The sequence below is a fragment of the Uloborus diversus genome, chromosome 2 (genome assembly GCF_026930045.1).
Source record: "Uloborus diversus isolate 005 chromosome 2, Udiv.v.3.1, whole genome shotgun sequence".
NCBI lineage: Eukaryota > Metazoa > Arthropoda > Arachnida > Araneae > Uloboridae > Uloborus > Uloborus diversus.
In genome coordinates this window covers 67167796-67188264 of record NC_072732.1, presented here as the reverse complement: position 1 = coordinate 67188264, position 20469 = coordinate 67167796, and the positions used below count along the sequence as shown (strand labels likewise).

The 20469-nt window shown below is 33.6% G+C and overlaps 1 protein-coding gene and 1 long non-coding RNA gene across 2 annotated transcripts in view; one reads left to right on the top strand and one right to left on the bottom strand.

Annotated features, from left to right (window-relative positions):
- LOC129217097 (protein PAT1 homolog 1-like) overlaps positions 1–14674 on the bottom strand; it is a 72532-nt gene extending 57858 nt beyond the window's left edge. The window contains exons 1-2 of the mRNA XM_054851345.1: positions 14306–14674; positions 4216–4315 (exon numbers count right to left, since the gene is read on the bottom strand). Of these exons, the coding sequence (XP_054707320.1) occupies positions 4216–4315; positions 14306–14356 (151 nt within the window). The 5' untranslated portion in view covers positions 14357–14674. The remainder of the gene's footprint in view (positions 1–4215; positions 4316–14305) is intronic.
- Positions 14675–15053: 379 nt separating this feature from the next.
- Positions 15054–20165, top strand: LOC129217356 (uncharacterized). Its single transcript, XR_008580211.1, has 2 exons — positions 15054–15387; positions 19931–20165. It is a non-coding gene; the product is annotated as an uncharacterized LOC129217356 (long non-coding RNA).
- Positions 20166–20469: the final 304 nt, after the last annotated feature.

Sequence of the window (20469 nt, the reverse complement as noted above, 5' to 3'; positions counted from 1 at the left end):
TTTTGATTAATTGATTCGTCAAATAGGAGGCAGCATTGTAATTCTTTTTCAAGTTCTCTTTTTTAGAATAGTTTTCAATGATGCCCAATGCTCCTTCTCAGTAGATGTTATGTATGTGTATATATATTTACCCCCTCTAGCTCTTTTTCTTGCGAGGTTTTTTTAAAGCATTTTTCAAATTCTATGAGCAAAAAAAAAAAACCTTATAATTTGTTATTTTTTTTAAATCAGTCAAAATGACGCCCCCTGCTGCTGCACCCCTGGCGAGAGCCACTCCTGCCAACCTCTAGTTACGCTACTGTGTACGGCACTATCCGATCATTTGTTTAGGAAAAACCTAAAGCACCAACTCGGTCACTTTAACTATGACGAAAAATATGTGTTTTGCGTGAACCTAGCGAAAGAAATCCGATTTCTTCCAGTACTTTACTATCACTGGACCTAAAATCGTTGCTTTCAAGAAATGAAGGCTTCACTCTCTCTCTACGTTTCATATATTCTCAATTATTGACATATCACAGTAAGAAATTTCTTGACAAAAAGCAGAGCTGGCTTTCTTATTGTCCTTTGGCAATGGGTTAAATATTTATTTCAATTCTCGCTTCACAATAGGTTAAAATCAATATTAATCATTTGGGGGATATAAGCATGCAATGTTTTAACCGTTTACCCGCCAATGTTCCAAAAATGGAACATCATATTTAAGTGAAAATTTTCCCAAGAAATAACGTTAAAATAAACAAGTTTTTTTTAACACAGTTTAGTCTTATTTCAAAGTATTTTTTGATTTCCTGCTTGATTGTTTATATGTTTTCAATTATTTATTGCGATTTTTCAAAGATGAGTGTTTTTTTAGCTTTTTGCAACTTTTTCTTATAAAATTTACCAAAAATTGGTTTTTTCAGAAAATGTGATGATATTTATTATAGTTGTGAAAAATACTTCAATGTATGATTTTAAAATGCTTGTAGAAATGTACAATGATATTTCCGAAAGGTGTACTCCTTCAAAATAGCATGTTCCAATTTTGGAACATTGGCGCTTTTAGGGAGTCAAATTTCCAAGAAGTAAATCGTTCGACTTCCAAGGGGAAATTTCATTTTTCGTAATATATGTTTCTTTTTTTTTCTCATTTTGAATGTACTCCGATGTACATGTTGGCAAAACCAAGTAAGTTTATATATTGAAAGGATATGACGTTTTGTTAGCAAAGAAAATAATAACAAGTCTTCTGTTTGACGGACTACATGGCTCCGAATCCACACCTGCTCGGACAGCTGCATTGTCACGTAATAATAAAAAATAATATTAGTGAGAGTTTTATTCTTCATATTTTAAATGCAGTTCAATAATTTGCTAGCTTTGTTTTCAGGCAAAACGAAATTCTGTTTGACGTATACCAACTGTTCATAAATGTTAAAAAATGTCTACAAGATTTCTTACTGTAGAACAAGCTGTGGCTTATTTAGAGACATTGTCAGATTTGGATTTGTCAGATGTAGATATATGCCAATTACCCCCTGATGAACTAGGCAATATCACTGAGGAAGAATAGATGTTGACAGAGATGAAATCCTACAATTTTTTGGTTTGTTGCTATTGAGTGGGTACCATTCTGTTCCTTCTGAAGATATGTATTGGAGCAGTGCAGAAGATACATCTGTGCCAATTGTACTAATAGTTATGCCTCAAAATCGTTTTCGAAAAATAAAAAACAACTTTCATTTGATGGACAACCATGAATTAAAACAAAATGACAAACTAAGAAAAGTTTTCCTTATTTACGAAGAATTGTGTAAAAACCCTCAACAATTTGGTGTATTTCATGAAAAATTAAGCATAGATGAATCTATGGTTCCCTACTACGATCGGCATTCATGTAAAATGTTTATTAGATGAAAACCAATGAGATTCGGCTTCAAAATTTGGATGCTGTGCTCTTCAAGTGGATACCCATATTCCATGGAGATTTATTCAGGCAAAAAAGAAGGATCCCCTGATGTGCAATTAGGATCCAGAGTTGTAAATGATCTATTATCAGTTTTGACTGACACGTCTAAGCATGAAGTATACTTTGATAACTTTTTTACATCATATGACTTAATTTCTCAGCTATCAAAAAAAAGTGTACAAGCAACAGGAACAATTCGTGAAAACCGAACTGGCCATTGTCCACGGAAATCCAAAAAAGCCCTTTCTAAAGAAGATCGCGGAAATTTTGACTATCGATCTGATGGATCAGTGTACATGTGCAGCTGGAAAGATAATGCAGTGGTTATAGTAGCATCTAATTGTTATACACATGAGCCACTTGCATCTGTAAAATTTGAGAAATCAAATGCGCAGAAATGCAAGATAGATGTGCCACAACCTCATCTTATCAAGAGATACAATGAAGGAATGGGGAGTGTGGACGTCTTGGATAAACTTTTAGGCAGCTACAGACCTCATTTGAGGAGTAAAAAATGGTTATGGAATCTTTTTAGTAATGCTCTGAATATTTCAGTTGTAGCTAGTTGGTTACTTCATTGTGATTTACACGAAGTCAAGATGAAGCATTTAGAGTTCCGAAGAGAAATAACTCACCTCCTAAGAAGAAAAGTACGAGTGGAAAGTCCTCCAGGGCCTCGTTGTCATTTACATAAACGGTCAAGAATGTCTGACGGACATTATATTGTATCTGCATCCCAAGGACGTTGCGCGGTGTGCAAAAAAATACGACTAAGAAATGTTTCCATTGCGACAAACGACTTCACCAGCAACGCTTCCTCTCATATCATGGGCATTAGATATTTCTGTATTGGATTTTCTGAATTCTGATATGTACACAAATGCAATTTAAAATATTATTTTTTCCACAATAAAGTATGCTAAGATAAAAACCGCATTCAAAACCTCTTAGTTTAAAAAAATTCTCTGAAAAAAAAAAATTCATGCAAAACGCCAATGTTCCAAAAATGGAACACACTGAAAATCATAGAAAAAAAATATTTTCTGGAAATTTTATTTTATTTCTGTATTTACTAGACATAAATAGACATAATTTCAAAAAATTACTCAAATTTGATCATCCGTCAATAGTTCGGCGGTTAAACGGTTAATCGCGCTTCAAAACCATGCTTGACACATTAAATTACACATAAAAAATTTGATCAAAATCGGTCCAGCCGTTTAAAAGCCTTATGGTGACAAACGTCCGCACAGAAGATTTTTATATATTATGATAAGCAGGATATTTCATTACCCAGGAGCACAAAATAACAAATTACAACGGTTTGATGCTTGGAAAATGTATCACATAGTGTACATTATAAGCGGGATATCCTTTTAACTGATATTCTGATAAGCGGTCTTGACTGTATATATTTTTGCAGCAAATTAGAAACTTGTGAGGCAAATTAGAAACTTGTTGAGTACAATTGGTTCCAATTAATGAAAACAAAAAAAGGACAGGTAAAATTTTAGCACAATCTGACAAAATTTTGGGATAACTCAATGATGAAAAAGTTGGAAAAGCAAACAATATTGAGAACACATGAAAATTTAATGTAATGTTATTTTTTAAAAATACATTTATAATCACTTCAGTTTTACATTTTGATTCTAAGGATTACAGACCTAAATTAATTAAAACTACAATGAGTACAAGGAGAAAAAAAAATCAAACCTGCTATTTTCTGTATCAGTTATACAACACAATAAAATCATACAATGCAGTTTATAAAATTATCAAAAGAGAGGGTTTTTTTTTTCAATTTAGTCCAGAGAAATTAAGAACAACATTTCGGATTGAAATTGAAACTTGGAGTTATTTTTTAAGACCACTTAATTTGCAATTTTCCTAGTATTGTGATTATTAAATTTTAGCTGTAAGGCTTATTCTTTAAGAATATGATAAAATATGTAAATAAATGTATGGGACATTAACTTATCTCTGTGGGAAAGAGAATATAAATGTTAAATCCTGGGGGAGGGGGGGAGACCTCTCAATTATTGGCAGTTTCAAGATTATATCCTGTGCAAGAGAAGCTGAGACTGTCTTTGAAGTCTTTCTATTCTCCTATACACTAGACATGTTCCAAATAAAAAGAAGATAGATTCTAAGAATGTCATTGTGATAGTTATTAAATTTACTGTCACAGTAACATATAGTGCGACTCTTCTTTCAAAAACTGAAAGTTTTTATAAAAAAATAAATGAGGCTTGATTTATTACCATCATTGGCATGGCCAAATGTTTCATCATTAAGGGCATCATATTCTTCTTCAACATTATCCGTTAACAATTCTTCATCTAATCCAAGCTTTCCAAGCACCTAGGAAAAGTTACAATTTCATTATAAGCAGTCAATAAAGTTATTTCAACAAAAGTTTTAAAAACAAAATTCTTTAGTGCATACAATATTCTTTAATAACAATTTTCTTCAAGGATATAGTAAATTGGTATCTAATCAAATACACAGTTGCCAACCCTGAAGAAATCACAAGACTGAATAAAAATGGCATTATAGTCCTTAAAACACTATCTAGTCAAAAGAAGAAAAACTACTTTAAAGCACACTCAAGAGCCAAAACATCATGACCACCCCTACATTTTGCAACGAACTCGCCTGGATGACGTGGAAAACACTTGATCAGATGGAAGCGGTATATAACTGCTGCTGGAGAGTCTAAAGAATCATTCTTTCACTTACTTCTGTGTAAGATGGGAAAGGCTGCGGATCTAAGCGACTTTGATAGAGGGCAGATTGTAATGACTCGAAGGCTTGGAACAAGTATTTTAGAAACTGCACGACTCGTGGGTTGTTCGCGACCTACAGTTGTTAGTACTTATGCAAAGTGGATGAATGACGGTGAAACCAGCAGTAGACGACATGGTATTGGAAGTCCACACGCTATCGAAGAAAAAGGTCGTCGGAGACAGTCTCGCATGATGAAGCAAAACCAGAGCCAGAAAGTGGCTCAGCTGACAGCCCAATACAATACATGGCCAAGTAGAATAGTATAGGAGCACACTGTTCAGCGGACACTGTTGGATATGGGGCTACGCAGCAAACGTCCCACTCCTGTGCCTTTGCTGACCAAGTGTCACCGCCAACTGCGTCTGAACTAGACCCGGGAACATCGCCACTGGTCCATGGATCAGTGGGAGAGAGTTGCCTGATCAGATGAATCACATTTTGTCATGCATCACGGCGATGGCCGTGTCAGGATACGCCATCTTCCGGCGAACAGTTGCTCCCTCAATGTTTAGTAGGTCATACACAGGCCGGTGGTGGCGGTACTATGCTTTGGGGGACGTTCTCTTGGGCGTCTCTGGGACCCATAGTTGTGGTACAGCAGACCCTGAATGCCACAGGGTATCTGAACATCATTGCGGACCAGTTGCACCCTTACATGGCCTCTGTTTTTCCAATTGAAAATGGAATGTTCCAACAGGACAAAGCCCCGCTTCACAAGGCTAAAATGCAGGGGTTGGCAAAAACCCGGGTTTTTTTAAAAAAGCCCATGGACCCAGGGTTTTTTTAAATAAAACCCAAAAAAACCCAACTAAAGTTGGGTTTTTTTTAAAAGAAATGTGGGTTTTTTTGTCTTTTTGTAGAGAAAATGTGGGGTACTTGTAGCATATTGTAGCGTAAGTATATGGACAAAGGGCAAAAATTGTCTTCGGGTAAAAAAAAAGCTGGAAAGCTAGTTAAATTCAGCGTTTTCTGGAAAAAAGTATAAAAGACCAAAAACCCAAGAATGGTGAAGTTTCAGATTTTTTAATTTTCATTATTATCAGCAGTTAAGGCAAAGTTACTTCTCGAGTGATAAAATCAATTGTTCGTTTTTAATTACTACATTTTTTTTTTTTTTTGCATTTTACTTTATTGTACTTCATTTTGTTATGCAAAACTACTGTAGAATCTCAAGTAGTTTAAATCCCTTTTTACTGAATTCCAGCTTAATCAAGACATTTCTTTGAATTTTATGTTGCCTGTTTTTCTATTTCTGTGTACAGAGTAAGAAATATTAAACTTTTTCGTAAGATAACGAAAATACTGTACCTGTTCTGTTTTCTGTCGACCGTTTGAAAAATCTGTTTATTTCTAAAATATATACCTTGTGTTTATTCGAGATTTGTGACATGTTGGTTAGCAGAAAATAATTCACATGAAAGCCTTTTAACTTAGATTAGTTCCTCTGTACAATCTACAAATATTGAGAAAATCAGACGGGACAGGACTTGGTCAAGATAATTTGAGTTATTTATTGACCAGTTAAAGAAAAAAGTTAAATACATTTATTTAAAATCTTTGAAGTATTTTTTTAATGCTGTTAAGAGTTAGGAAATACTATTAAAGTTCAAAATTCATTTTTTATGTCCATTGTCTGTGGTGAAGAACAAATAAAAAAGAAATTTAAATTGTGAAAGCATTTAAATTAATTGATTTTTTTTAAAAACTTCTCAGAAAATTTAAAAAAACCCAAAAGTGGGCTAAATAATGGGTTTTTTTAAATGGGTTTTTTCAAAAAAACCTATTGGGTCCAATTCGGCCAACCCTGCTAAAATGTGTTGGAGTTGTTCGAGGAACATGATGCTGAATTCCAGTTAATGTCCTGGCCGCCTAACTCACTGGATCTCATTCCGATAGAACACATTTGGGAATTTATAGGACGGCAGCTCAGAGTTCAAAAACCACCAATTAGCAATATCTCGGATTTGCGTAACAATTGCTTAAACATCAGGTACAATCTGTCTCCAGCCATCTACCAAGGACTGTGGCATCTATGCCAAGGCGGGTTGAAGCTGTGTTGGGCGCCAAAGGTGGGCCAACTCGTTATTGACAGGTGGTCATAATGTTTTGGCTCTTGAGTGTATATGTATATATATTTATATATATATATATTATATATTTCCCTCAAAGACAAAAAATTATAATTTATCGCACTATATTTTAAACACCATCATATTTGTACACAAGTATATGTTTGTAAGAAATTTGGCTAGGTTTATTGAAAAAAAAAAAAAATCATGTGAAGTATTTGAAATTTAAGAATTTTCAACCTCTATGTAAATAGACTAGAATTGTGGGTGATAGTGTACTCAAGAAAAATTTCTGAAGGCAGTATGAAATTTTCGGAAACTATGAAAAAACTCGTAAAGACAAATTTAACCTTGTCTGAACAGCTCAAAGTATCCTAGTAACCAGAGTTTCACACTAAAACAGTCGTAAAATCCAGAGCCAGTCAGCATTGAGGTTGTAAGTAACAAGATTAGGATTTTAAAAAATTGACCCGACATATGCTGTGTCGTGAAATTTGGGCGAGGCGATTACAAGGTTTATGAATGTAGTTTGCAGAGGAACTCATTTTGTACATAATCACTAAAGGTGAAATAAAACGAGGTAATTAAAATTGCATGTAAATTTTGTATGCGGTAAACTAGCTACACTGCTGCAACTACTTTTCAAACTAGATCTTTGGAAGTTCAGTTAACTCCACCACTGTGTTCGGGTAACTCCAATAACAAAAACTTTTCATCACAAAAAAATTTATGCATTTCTCATACTTAAAAAGGTTAAATGTTCCTAGAATCTGTTGTCAGGACTAGGAGGCACCCCAGTGGGAGGTCACTGTGACCTTCCTAAAAATTTCATTATTCAGCAAATTTTGTCTGACAATTCACCTAGCAAGGTAAATCAGGGGTTGATCCAGGTTTTATTTTTGGGTCCCATTTTGTGAAAAAACAAAATATTTTTGTGAATTTTTTTTATTTTTGTGAAAAAGAAATTGTGAATTTTCCTTTCTTTCCCAGGAAAAAATTATATTAAGTGACAATTTAAATGTATAACACCGTTAAAAATTAAAATGTAGGTACTTAATTTTTTTTCACCAAAAAGTATGATATGATACACTAATATTCTAACAATTACTAAAAATATTGATCATAACTATTTACTCAAAAATGGAATTCCAGAATAAAAGAATCTTCATTTGTGTCAATAATGATCTACGACAGGGCTGTCCAACTGGCGGACCGCATGTGGCCCGCCAACACACATTATGTGGCCCACCAACTACTTATTCAGTGTATTTTTTTAAAATGTCAAGGACATTTTGTGGTATCAAGAAGTATCCGAGACTACCGAGAGGTTCTCCGAAATTTCCTCTTGATCGCTCTTTCACTCCTGTCATTGCATTGGGAGAAAAAGGTACAGGACATCTACAGGTCAAGGTCAAACAGTCCTACCCTGCATGCTGGTGTTTAAACGAAATATTGCCTCGCATTGGCAGGGGATGACAGAGAGGGAAGAGAACATTTCAGATAAGCAAAACCTGGCTGCAATTGGTTAAAAATAAAGACCCCCCCCCCCCCACCGACTCTACGGCCTTTGTTGATTTCAAAAAAGAAAAAGACCTTCGGCTGGCAACAGCAAACATCGATGATGACATTCCTGACCTTGTAAAGAATATGGAATGGCCTCAGTTTTCCCATTAAAATAGAAAATTAATTTATAATCCTTCTATTTCATTGTTTTCTAATTAATAATTCAACTATTAATTGTTATTGTATAAGAGGTAAGAGGTTATAGTTCAGTTTCTTCAAACTGCGGCCCACCAGTTGATCAGTGACTGGAATTCTGGTCCGTGGGCTCTGGGCAGTTCAGCGGTCCTGATATACGACATGATAAATCTACAGGCAAAGAAGGAACCACAGTTTAGAGAAAGGTGGTAAGAGCTTTTAAAATATAAACATATACAGTCAAACCTCCCTTAACAACACTCCCAGATAGCGGACAGTTTCTGAATCCCTAGACCCTCGAGATGGGCATACAGTGCCCGCCGTTTATTAAAATCACATTCGTTCTGAAGACATTTGATTTTATAAAGCGGCTGATTTCATAAAACGACACTCATGCACTGAAAAAAATAAAAGGTTTTTAAATATAAATACTCTGAAAAAAGAAATAAATTACGATAAGTTGTATTGTATTATTTTAGTTCAGTAGCAAAATACAGTTGATATTTTAACTTACATAAGGTAAATTTTTTAAATTTCTCAAGGGTCTTAAAATATTGACTTATTGTTGTTTGAATCAGAGAATTTGAAAATAATGATTGAGGAAATCCCTAATTTAATTGCAGCATCGCGCTAACTACATTTAGGAATCTTGTCATACTAATTCAAAATTTCGAATTAATCTTTCACACTCAAGTCGTCATGGCTTGCTAGCTAACAATTTTAAATCAATTGTAAAAATGAACTGTCAACCCCTGTAGATAGCTGAATGAACACGAATTGATTGACTCAGTGGTGAGTGAGCAGGGCTGCATGTCGAAACAGCTCTGCGAAGTGGAAACAGGCAGAACCAACTAAATATATGGCTCTGAAACAATTCTCTTGAGACTGCTTCATTCTTCTTTTTTTTTTTCATTCAACTCCCCCCCCCCCCCCCCCCCAAAAAAAAGTACAACCTTCACCTTTTTTTTTTGTTTATGTGGACTTTGTTATTTTATTAGTGCTGCAATGTTTTAAATCCTTGGAAGAAAAAAAAATCTTGGTTCTATTCAGAGAAGAATTAACATATGCTCTCCAAAAGTTTGATTTTATAAAACGGCGAGGATGATTTTATTAAAGGATAAATCTAACATGATTTGATATAGAAATGATTCTGTTCTTCCAGATTTGATTCTATAAAGCGGCTGATTTTATAATCCAGTGATTTTATTAGTGGCGGGCACTGTATAATGTATTTCACTCCTCGTTAGCAAACAGTAAATCAGCCGAGTTTTGTTTTATTTTTCTGTGTCTGGTAAGCTTTCGCTCAGCACTGCTTTTGTGTCAAGCATTTTTTCTACTCCTTTACGATGTTCTGGGGCTAACCAGTACCAATAAAAGGGTTAATACCCCTTTTTCTATGAAAAAAGGAGCCATTCAAGTCTAATTTTTTTGTCGAAGCTTATGAAAGTTTTGTTTGCATTTGATGCACAAAATTCCAGCGAAAAGCAAAAGAAAAAAAATCTTCCTCCATTTACACAGTACCTTGCTTTATCAGTTTGCATAGGAGAGAAATAGACTCTAGTGCAACTTGACCGTACCCCCCCCCCCCCCCTCCTACTAGATTTTGGGAGACGAGCATCAGCTCTACATCCTTTCCCACCAGACGCTAATGAGGAATTGGCACTGTATTGCCAGATTAAGTGAAAAGTAGCCGATTGCGCTAGATTTTGCTACAATCTAAAACAAAGAAGGTGCTGAAAATCAACGACATTGATTCCATTGTGCTTGACTGGTTTTGTTCAGCTAGAGGAAACAATTACACAAATGTCTTCATATTTTATTTTCTCAAAAGATTCAGCAGATTATTTACTTATTAGTTAAGTTCACTTATATAAGCAATACTCATTAATTCAGTTTAGAATTATACACTATATGTGTAGGTTTAAAATACAAAATTGAAATGCCATCGTAAATTCAGACTCCCCAATAGCAGACACTCCCCGTTAACGGACTAAAACTTTGGTCTTAACTAGGGTTTCCAATCCCGCACCGAATTCAGTCCTGCGGGATTTCGGGATTGTAAGGAGCTAATCCTGTGGGATCCCGGGATTGACTTTATTCTTCTAAAAATTAAATTTTTATGTCAAAAAGAAAACATTATGCTTTTTAGGAAGGACTGCTTTTATTACTTGAACTAATATTCTTGAAACCCGTGCAGCAATTGGTAAGCACTATAAAGTCACATCCTAATTAGCAATCATCGTTTGGTAAGAAAAAGTATGACGCTCGTATGGGATGGTAAAAGATTTTTGCTCTAAAAATAACACGCTTGACGAAAACACATGCTGTGGTGCTTTGGCTTCACTGCAATTGGTTTTACTAAAATTTAATAATTGTGTGCAATTAGAAAAAGATCCACATTAACTTCATCACGTTCAGAAACATTTTTCTTTTCTTATGCTGGGTTTATGCTCAAGAACTGCACATTTTGGATAAAAACGATGTCTGTTGGATATGTGTTTTGCTCTATCCAATTTAACTTGCATTGATAATACTCTTGTTGCTTTATTAACATTGGTCATTGTATCAGTGAATTTGATTCATTACAGCAAAGGGTGAACACTGCTTGATTTCACTGTTTCACCAAGTCATAGTCTCAGCAAAAGTGTTTGGACAACTTTGCTAATTTTACCTTTCACTTCAAAGAGGAATTCAAAAACATAAGCTGATTAACTTACTGCACTGTCATGCGAGTCATCCTGTGCTTCATACAAGTTTCTGCCGCCTCTTTCAAAGTCATGACGAATATATAAACAATGTGAAATTTTTCATTGTCTCCATCTTTAGAGTATACAGGATTTGAGTGCATTACTAAAGCTTACAGAAGTGCTTCAACATTGCATTCAGGCTACTTCAGCGGGTTTTCGAACATGTAATACGCTTTCTCTATTTTTTCTAAAGCGTAATTTAATGGATTTTAAATTTTAGTGATGGCTTTCGAAAATGCTTATAAGTTATACCCATTTTCTCAATTGCTGAATGTATGAAAACTGAAACCTCGAATGAACATACCAAATTACTCTCAGAAAAATATACTCTATTTTTATTGTGTTCTTAAATAGTAAATCCATCGTTGGTCATATGAGAGTTTTCCTTGCTCTTCTTGCAGATATACGAGGAAGAAGATTCACACTTGATGCTTGTGAAAATAGTTGTTTTATGAGTGGCAAAAGCTGGAAAACGCTTGAAAGGAAAAAAATTTGCGGGATTAGGAATCCCGCTATGTATCCTGCGAGATTCGGGATTGGAAACCCTCGTCTTGACGGTGCCCACTATTGGGAGATTTGACTGTGTGTGTGTATATATATATATATATATATATATATATATATATATATATATATATATATATATTAAGAGAGATTTTTTAAAATAAGTATTTTATTATGAAACAAAGAAAAACATTAAACAAGTGCTTATTATTTTAAACGCTAGGCAGCTTTCTAAAACATATGCAGCTACTACTGAATGCATATTAAGTACAAAAATTGAATTAAATATATTAATTGACAGAATAAATAACAAAATGAATCATTCTAAGCCAGCATATATCAAAATGACTATCATCCTTTCAAATGACTGAAATATTTGTGCATTTGAGTAAACATTTTGCAAAAAAGTTCCTCTTATGTAGGTTTGCCAGACGTCCCGGTTTTCACGCAAAATCCCAGTGCCGCGGCCAGTGTGTTTCATGTTCCGGTAAATGATAAATTTAATCACTGATGATAAAAAAAGTTAAAAAATAGTTGACTGCGAAGGATTACTTAGGATAGTTACTTTGTCATATGTAACATTGGCTTGTAAAATTAATGCATCAGATTAGCGTGTGAGGATTTTTTACATAAGATTAAAAGAAAGAAAGTCCAAAAAAAACTTGATAAGAAGTGATTTTGTTTTATGCTTTGCTTAAAAATATGGTTTCCATCATCATGTACGTTTTAGTGTAAAAGAATATGTTCAGCAATCACTTTTCTTAATTATATCAGTGATGGTGTATGAGAAAAACTGAAAATTTTTATTTGGCTCTATACTGAATTGAACTAATTTTCGAATAAAAACAATACTGCAGGAAGGAAAATCTTCTTCACACACATCAAGAAGGATCTATGAGTTTTGCTTGTTGAAGTTAAGATTGTATAATGCAGAATGCAGTGTAGTTAAATTTAGAGCAACATATTCTAAAAATGCAGAATTAATTTATAAAAATATAATGAACAGGTTTTAATTTAAAAAAAAACACTTGAATCAAATCAATTGATTTAAACCGATTTAAAAAAAATCAATTGATTTAAATCATGATTTTAATTATCATTTAAATCAAGCCGATTCAAATCAACAAACCCTGCTTATAAGTAATAACATTTAGGAAATAAAAAGCTTAAGTTTATGTACTTATATCATTTACAGGGGTGATTGTGAGTTCATCAAAAAATACCTGAAAGTGAGAACGGGGAGGGGGGGGGGGGTTGGCCCCCATTACTTAAGTGCACCTTTGCCATAGTATTAAATAGTTCTGAGTCAAAATATTGTGTACATTTGATTAAATTTTTAATGGGTTACAGTTACTTTTGAGATGGTGTTATAAAAATTATCTTGACATTTGTCCATCTTAAGGCTCTTGCAGGTATATTTGATGAGTATTATATAATTTTAACAAAATTGCGGAGGTAGGAAGATAAAAGCATAACAAAAAAAAAAAAAAAATCCGGTATTTTCAGACAAAAATACCGGAGATACGTCAGAAAATACCGGGAATTCGGTAAAATACCAGAACACAATCTCCCCTGCATTTATTATTACCCCTGATTTAGGACCATTTATTCACAGCATTAAGAGTGAACTACCATCCCAAAACACTTTAAAAACTAGTCAGGGGAGTGTGCCCTTTGATGTGATACTTGCAATGCTTGGGGGGAAGGGGGATTTCGGTGCCCCGGTTAAACCTTTAAGAAATCAGGCAAGCCTACTTTATGTGATATTAATTTTTGTGAATGGGCCACTTTCACAATGTGTAATTTTAAGAAGAGGCTGCTTTCACAAAGCAGAATTTTGTGAAAGGGCTTCAAAGTGGACCTAATTCGGGTCTGGATCAACCTCGGTAGTTACAATATTAGCTAGCTCAGATAACATTGTTTTTAAATACCCCACTGTCCTTTTTCATTAGATGCATTGACACCTATATTTAACCATTCGGAGAAATTGTAAGTGCTATCAGCAAATTATAAATTCCGCCCTCCCAAAAATTTAAGCCCATGTCAGAACTATTGTGAGTTTGCAGTTATGTTTGAGCAGATTCTTAACATTTTCATCTTAATATGTTTACAATCAGTGCTTGTAAAGAGCCTCCTAACTTTTGGACGGCTAAGACAATCACAGAAAATTCTGCAGACACTACACTTGCGGCCGCCCGGCAAAGATCTTATTGGCAAGGAAATCGGGTTTACTAGATAAAAGCAAGTATTAAACAACCCAAACTTAAATTTTTCTAAAATAAGATTGTAAACAAGTATTTAAATGTCTTTCACACAACATGCACGCTTGGCTTTTTAATATAATTTTAGTGGCTGTGAACTCAAAACAAAAAAAACCTTTCTGCCGTTTCAGTCAACTTTTAGAGCCATTGAAATGTCATTCATGATGACACACTAAATGGAGTTCATTTAACACAAAATACTAAAAACTAATTGTAGCATTAGTCTAAGCAATGTACTAACTTTGATTTAAATTATCAGAAGTAATTTAAAAACAAAACACTTACATTCATCCGAGTTGGGAACTCGGTATCAAAACCAAAAAAATTGTCAGCCATAGTAGACGATATTAAAACTATCTGAGCCCAATGTTCGAAAACGTTAAGTAATGTCTAACAGCATACCTCCCAACGAACTACTCATTAAAATCTCAGCCTATGATGCAATGCTTTAACAAGCATATAGAAGTTTCTGTTTCACAATGAATTAGGCCTAAGTCTTAGAAAATTTAAATTATGTAAGTCTAAAAACAAAAACCATGCAGTGTTCTGAAACTTTATAATAACGTTATTGTCTTTGTAATACTTTGAAATTTTAAACTATTTTTCTTTTGAAGCAAAATTCCACAGCTTACAGCATTACAAACACGATTCACATGATGATTTAAAAGCTAACAGTTGAGAATTGTTGCCAATATACCAATTCATAAGATATTTTACTACATTTTCGGGGCCACATTGCTTGCGTTCGACGAACCTCACCGGTCGACACCGGTTAACCGATCACGTGACAGCTAATGATCACTTGCTTCAATCAACCAATCAATAGCTTAAAATAGTAACCACTGCTGTTGCCGGTTGATGATAGAACGCTGCGGTTAGTACTGGTTACTTACCGGTCGACCGGTGAGGTTCGTCGAACGCAGGCATTGATCTCGTTTAGCGCTAGCACGTTTCTCATTCCTGCGTAAGAAAAAAGGTTTTTAGGATATGTAAAGCATGCAGATGGGCAATAAAGCCAAATATAGTGCATATAATTGTCTTCACATGGGAATCATTTCTTTTTTTTCTCTCTCCAAAGGCATATTCGAATGAAGTAACCGGTTGAACCGGCTGTTTGATGACGTCATGACCGTGACCTCTGTCTGTGCCTGTAACGGAACATAATACAATAATAAACAAACCGAAACTGCAGGTTCAAAGAGCATCAAAATAAGCAACGCTTAAAATTTAACTGGTTGTTCTATTGCATATTATTTGCTAATTTTAATTTCACCCCAGTTTTAACAAAGACATCCATTGTATCTTTACTAAACTACCTGTAAATTGATAAAAATGAGGGGAAGCTTGATAAGAATGTTCAGCAGGACGTAAGTAAAACAACGGAAAAATTAATATATTGCAATTGTATTGGATTATTTCTGTTATGAAGGTTTAGTTTACAGTTAGTCTTGTTGCTCAGTCAAATCATTTTACAATAGATGATGAGGGTGAGGTATAACTTTGATATACCCCCCCAAAAATTATGCGCCAAATATGGCACTACTACGGACTTTTTAGTGTTGCTGTTTCTTATTTTGGTTTTGCGAATTTAAGTTTTTTTTTCAGATTTTAGGTTTTTGCTGTTGCCAAATTTAGTATTTTCTTGTATTTTGTATCATTTTTTGAGTTTTTAAAAAAAAGTTTTGTGAAAAAAAGGCGCCAAAAACAGGTATTTCCCTTGGCGAGAAAAAAAAGTCGCCAAATTTCCGATTTGGGGGGGTATATCAAAGTAGTTCCGACAGGGTTGGCAAAAACCCGGGTTTTTTTTAAAAAAGCCCATGGACCCAGGGTTTTTTAAATAAAACCCAAAAAACCCAACTAAAGCTGGGTTTTTTTAAAAGAAATGTGGGTTTTTTTGTCTTTTTTTAGGGAAAATGTAGGGTACTTGTAGCATATTGTAGCGTAAGTATATGAACAAAGCACAAGAATTGTCTTGGGTTAAAAAAAAAGCTGGAAAACTAGTTAAAATTCAGCGTTTTCTGAAGAAGAGTATGAAAGACGACGAAACCCAAGAATGGTGAAGTTTCAGATTTTTTAGTTTCCATGATTACCAACAGTTAAGGCAAAATTACTTCTTGAGTGATAAAATCTATTGTTCGTTTTTAATTACTACTATTTTTTTTTTTTTTTTTTGCATTTTACTTTATTGTATTTCATTTTTTTATGCAAAACTACTGTAGAACCTCAAGTAGTTTAAATCCCTATTTACTGAATTCCAGCTGAATCAAGACATTTCTTTGAATTTTATGTTGCCTGTTTTTCTATTTCTGTGTACAGATTAAGAAATATTAAACTTTTTTGTAAGATAATGAAAATACTGTACATCCTATTCTATTTTCTGTCAGACCATTTGTAAAACCTGTTAATTTCTAAAAAAAATATAACTTGTTAATTCGAAATTTGTGACGTGTCGGGTTACAGAAAATAATTCACATGAAAGCCTTTTAGCTAGAGTAGTTTCCTCTGTACAATCTACAAATATTGAGAAAACCAGACGTGACAGGACTTAGTCAAGATAATTTGAGTTATTTATTGACCAGTTAAAGATAAAAGTTAAATATATATTTTTTAAATCTTTGAAGTATTTTTAATGCCGTTAAGAGTTAAGAAATACTATTAAAGTTCAAAATTCATTTTTTATATCCATTGTCTGTGGTAAAGAACAAATAAAATAGAAGTTCAAATTGTAAAAGTATTTAAATTAATTACTTTTTTTTTAAAACTTCTCAAAAAATTTAAAAAATCCCAAAAGTGGGCTAAATAATGGGTTTTTTTAAATGGGTTTTTTCAAAAAAACCCATTGGGTCCAATCCGGCCAACCCTGAGTTCCGAGGGTGATAGTATAAAAATGGGAAATTTTTGCGATAACCTGGTTACAGTCGAGTCCCGATTTACGCGAGGGATGCGTTCCAAGACTCCTCGCATAAGTCGAAATTTCGCGTTGTAGAAAAATGTACTTATACAATTTTTTTAGAAACATACCAAATTCTTTTAGACGTTGCTCAACACTCCTTAAATTGGCTTTAAAGCATTTCTCAACTAGACATTACAGTTTCTTACATTAAACAGCTGAACTTTTACTGTTTTTAAAAAAATTAAAAAAGCCGTTTTATTCAACAAAAAATACTTTAAGATGCACAAAATGAATGATCAATGGGAGGGAAAGACATAAAATAAAACGAAACAGCACTCACATTATGTAGTAATAATAAAAGCTGCACTATAATAGTACTGTACAGTTGATACAGTAATAATCGTCATGAGTTGAAAAATAAAGATGGTGATGATTTATGTTTCATGATCAGATCGTTATTCTCTTTTTAATACATTTTTAAACACATTTGCTTTGCCTTTTCTTTTATAATATTTTCATTTATGCAACAACCTCTCTTCCTTATCTCTTTAATCCACAGTACAAGAGCAGCTTCCATTTTCATAATAAATTATTTGCTTTGCTTAGACACTACTCTGCAAGCTTCAATATTGAAACTAAGTTCTGAACGTGTATGGATATCTTTTTGCTTTGACTTTTAATTGTATGTATGGAAGATTCCTCACACTTATTGTCCTGCACTACTGTCACCTGCACTAAGTTTTGTAGTTGTTCAAGCATATCGAGAAAAATTTTAACCTTCAACTTTTTTTTTTTTTTTTTTTTTTGCAGAAACTATGTTTTTTCCCTCCCATCTTCAAGCTTTAGATTAAACAGTGCACTAACCTGTCATTATATTTCACCAACTTTAATACAGTAGAAGACCGTTATAACGCACACCTTGGGACCAGAGCTATTGCGTTATACAGGTTTTTGCGTTATATAGATCATTTCACAAATTTTGAAACTAATATTCAGAATATATATATTAGCACTTCAGAATGAGTTTTATCTGCAATGAGTTATTAAAGCACCAATATTAAAATTAGTTATTCACAAATAAATATGTTTCACAATCAAAATCCTGCACTTCTGCAAGCTTCATGGTTTGCATAACAGCTGCATTTTCAAGAGCCATCTGGTATTTTCTGCTTACTATGAGTACTAATTTTCAATTTAAAAGCTTTGAAATAAGATAGAATGATGAAAAACTTTCAAAATTTAGTTTGTCTAACAATAGCAAAACAGAGGGATTTTTTAAACTTCAAAACCTATTGTTTACTTCTAAAATATAGTGCGGTTTATAGAGAATTGCGTTATACAGGTTGGCGTTACAACGGTCTTCTACTGTAATTAAAATGAAAAAAAAATAGTAATGATGCATTAACAACGTGAAGCGTAGACTAGTGTGGTGTGAGAACTTTCGCTGTCATTGATGCTAAAAAGATGTAATATCGTTTCATGAAATCAATATTTAGTAGCCAATAACAAAGCCGATATTTCTTTTCAAAAAAATTTGCGTTGTCGATGAGGAATTTGCATTAGCTCTAAAATTCGTTACTCTTGAAAAATTAGCGTTATAGCCCTTTCGCGTAAGTCGAATCGCGTTGTGGCGGGAGTCGACTGTAATTCAGTATCAGGGTTCAAATATCATGTTGAAAATATCATGATATTTTTGAGAATATCGAAAATATCAGATATTTTAATACATGTCTGATGAATCACTGCTGCTTATATACTTTTGTTACTATTTAATATGTTGGTAGACTTAATTCTTTCATTATTTATATGTAAATATACATTTTGTGTAAAAATGTATGTGCTCTTAATAGAGACGTACCGAGTAGCACTTTGGCCGAGTACCGAGTACTCGGCCGAGTACCGAGGTTACCGAGTACTCGGCCTTTTACTACTCTGCCGAGTTACTGAGTACGAATTATGTTTTAAGTAGAACCACTGACACACATGTGATGAATTTTGAACATATTGGAATAGTAGTATAGACCTCCTTGTCCATAAAATAGTTTTTAAAACTAAATTCCAGCTGAAATTTAAGTACGCATTACATAAACAATTTTGTTTGTGTCAAAAATTTTACAAAAAAAATTTTTTTTTTAAATAAATAAATAAAAGGTATGATAATCAAGTTGGAATTAAAACAAATTATAGTAAAACCCCTCTAATGCAGACACTAACAGGACATTTTTTTTTGTATATTTTTTTTGCATAATTTTTAATAAATAAGTTTAATTTACTTTGGGGACATTAAAATAAAGATTTATTCCATTGAAGCATTACAAACTTCATTATTCTCAAAATTTAAATTTGACTTATAAGTTTTAATTGTAAATGATTGCAGAATATAATGCTTGCTTTTTTTTTTATAAATTTTAGTATCTGTCTTGGACAATATTCAATTTTTTAAAACTACTCGGTATTGGCCGAGTATCTGATCAGAATTTCGCCGAGTAGGCCGAAGTACCGAGTAGTTACCGAATACTCGGTACGTCTCTAGCTCTTAATTAACATTTAGACACGATTCGGCATGGAAGACGCCAATTTTTTACAACTATTTATACTATTTGTGTCCTTGTATCAGATATAAAAGAAGGAACGATCCTCTGATGAACGGATCATTAAAAGAACGAAATTGCCCACCTCTAGTTCAGAGCCTTCCACCACTGCCTTATAAATACCAACTGGCTCATAAAATTCACTCTGATAACACTAGATGGCTGCACCGTAGTCATAAGCCACAGAAACATCAGTTTTACCCACCTAAAAGACTTGTTTAATTCCAAACTTATGACTGTCTTGGACCCTTGTCTAGTGTCTGGTTACCTTACTCTATGGTTTTTTTTTAACCACTTGGTTTAAACTAAACAACCCTGAAAAATATTATACATTTTTGTGTAAATTGTTTGTTATGTTGAACAAATAAGAAAAAGGTTTAAACTTAAAAAGACAACATAAAAAAAATGTGCTTTATACTTTGACAGGCCCAGAACAACCAAACCAATAGAAGACCAAATGGCAGAAAGAGGGACGTTGTCAACAGTCATCATTATCCTTTGTTCTGTTGCAGTGTGGTACAAGATAAACAAGAGTTCTTCGACTAGTCCTGTTCCTGTACCAAAAGAGAAATAGTGTTTTCCTCATTCTGTATACTAATTTTCAAAATTTTCCTTGCAACATTGCACAAAAAGTTTTAAATAAAGGATTTGAGATGTGTGGTATAGTATACTAAATATGAAGTTGATCAATTAGCAGCAGCAAAGGGATATTCAATTTTATTTTTGGGGAGAGGGGGGGGGGGACATACCCCATATTGCATCCTCTTCTAATGGGGTATGTTTTATGTTTACATAAAGAAAGGGAACATGGGTCGCGAGACAAAAAAGCATTTAAATATATTTAGAGTTATAGTAAATTTTCAATTATCCAACATGGTATTATCCGCAGTCTCACACTTATTTATTTTATTTTTTTTTAATCGGGAATGTTTAACTGAATGTTGATAAATGAATTCATTTTTAAT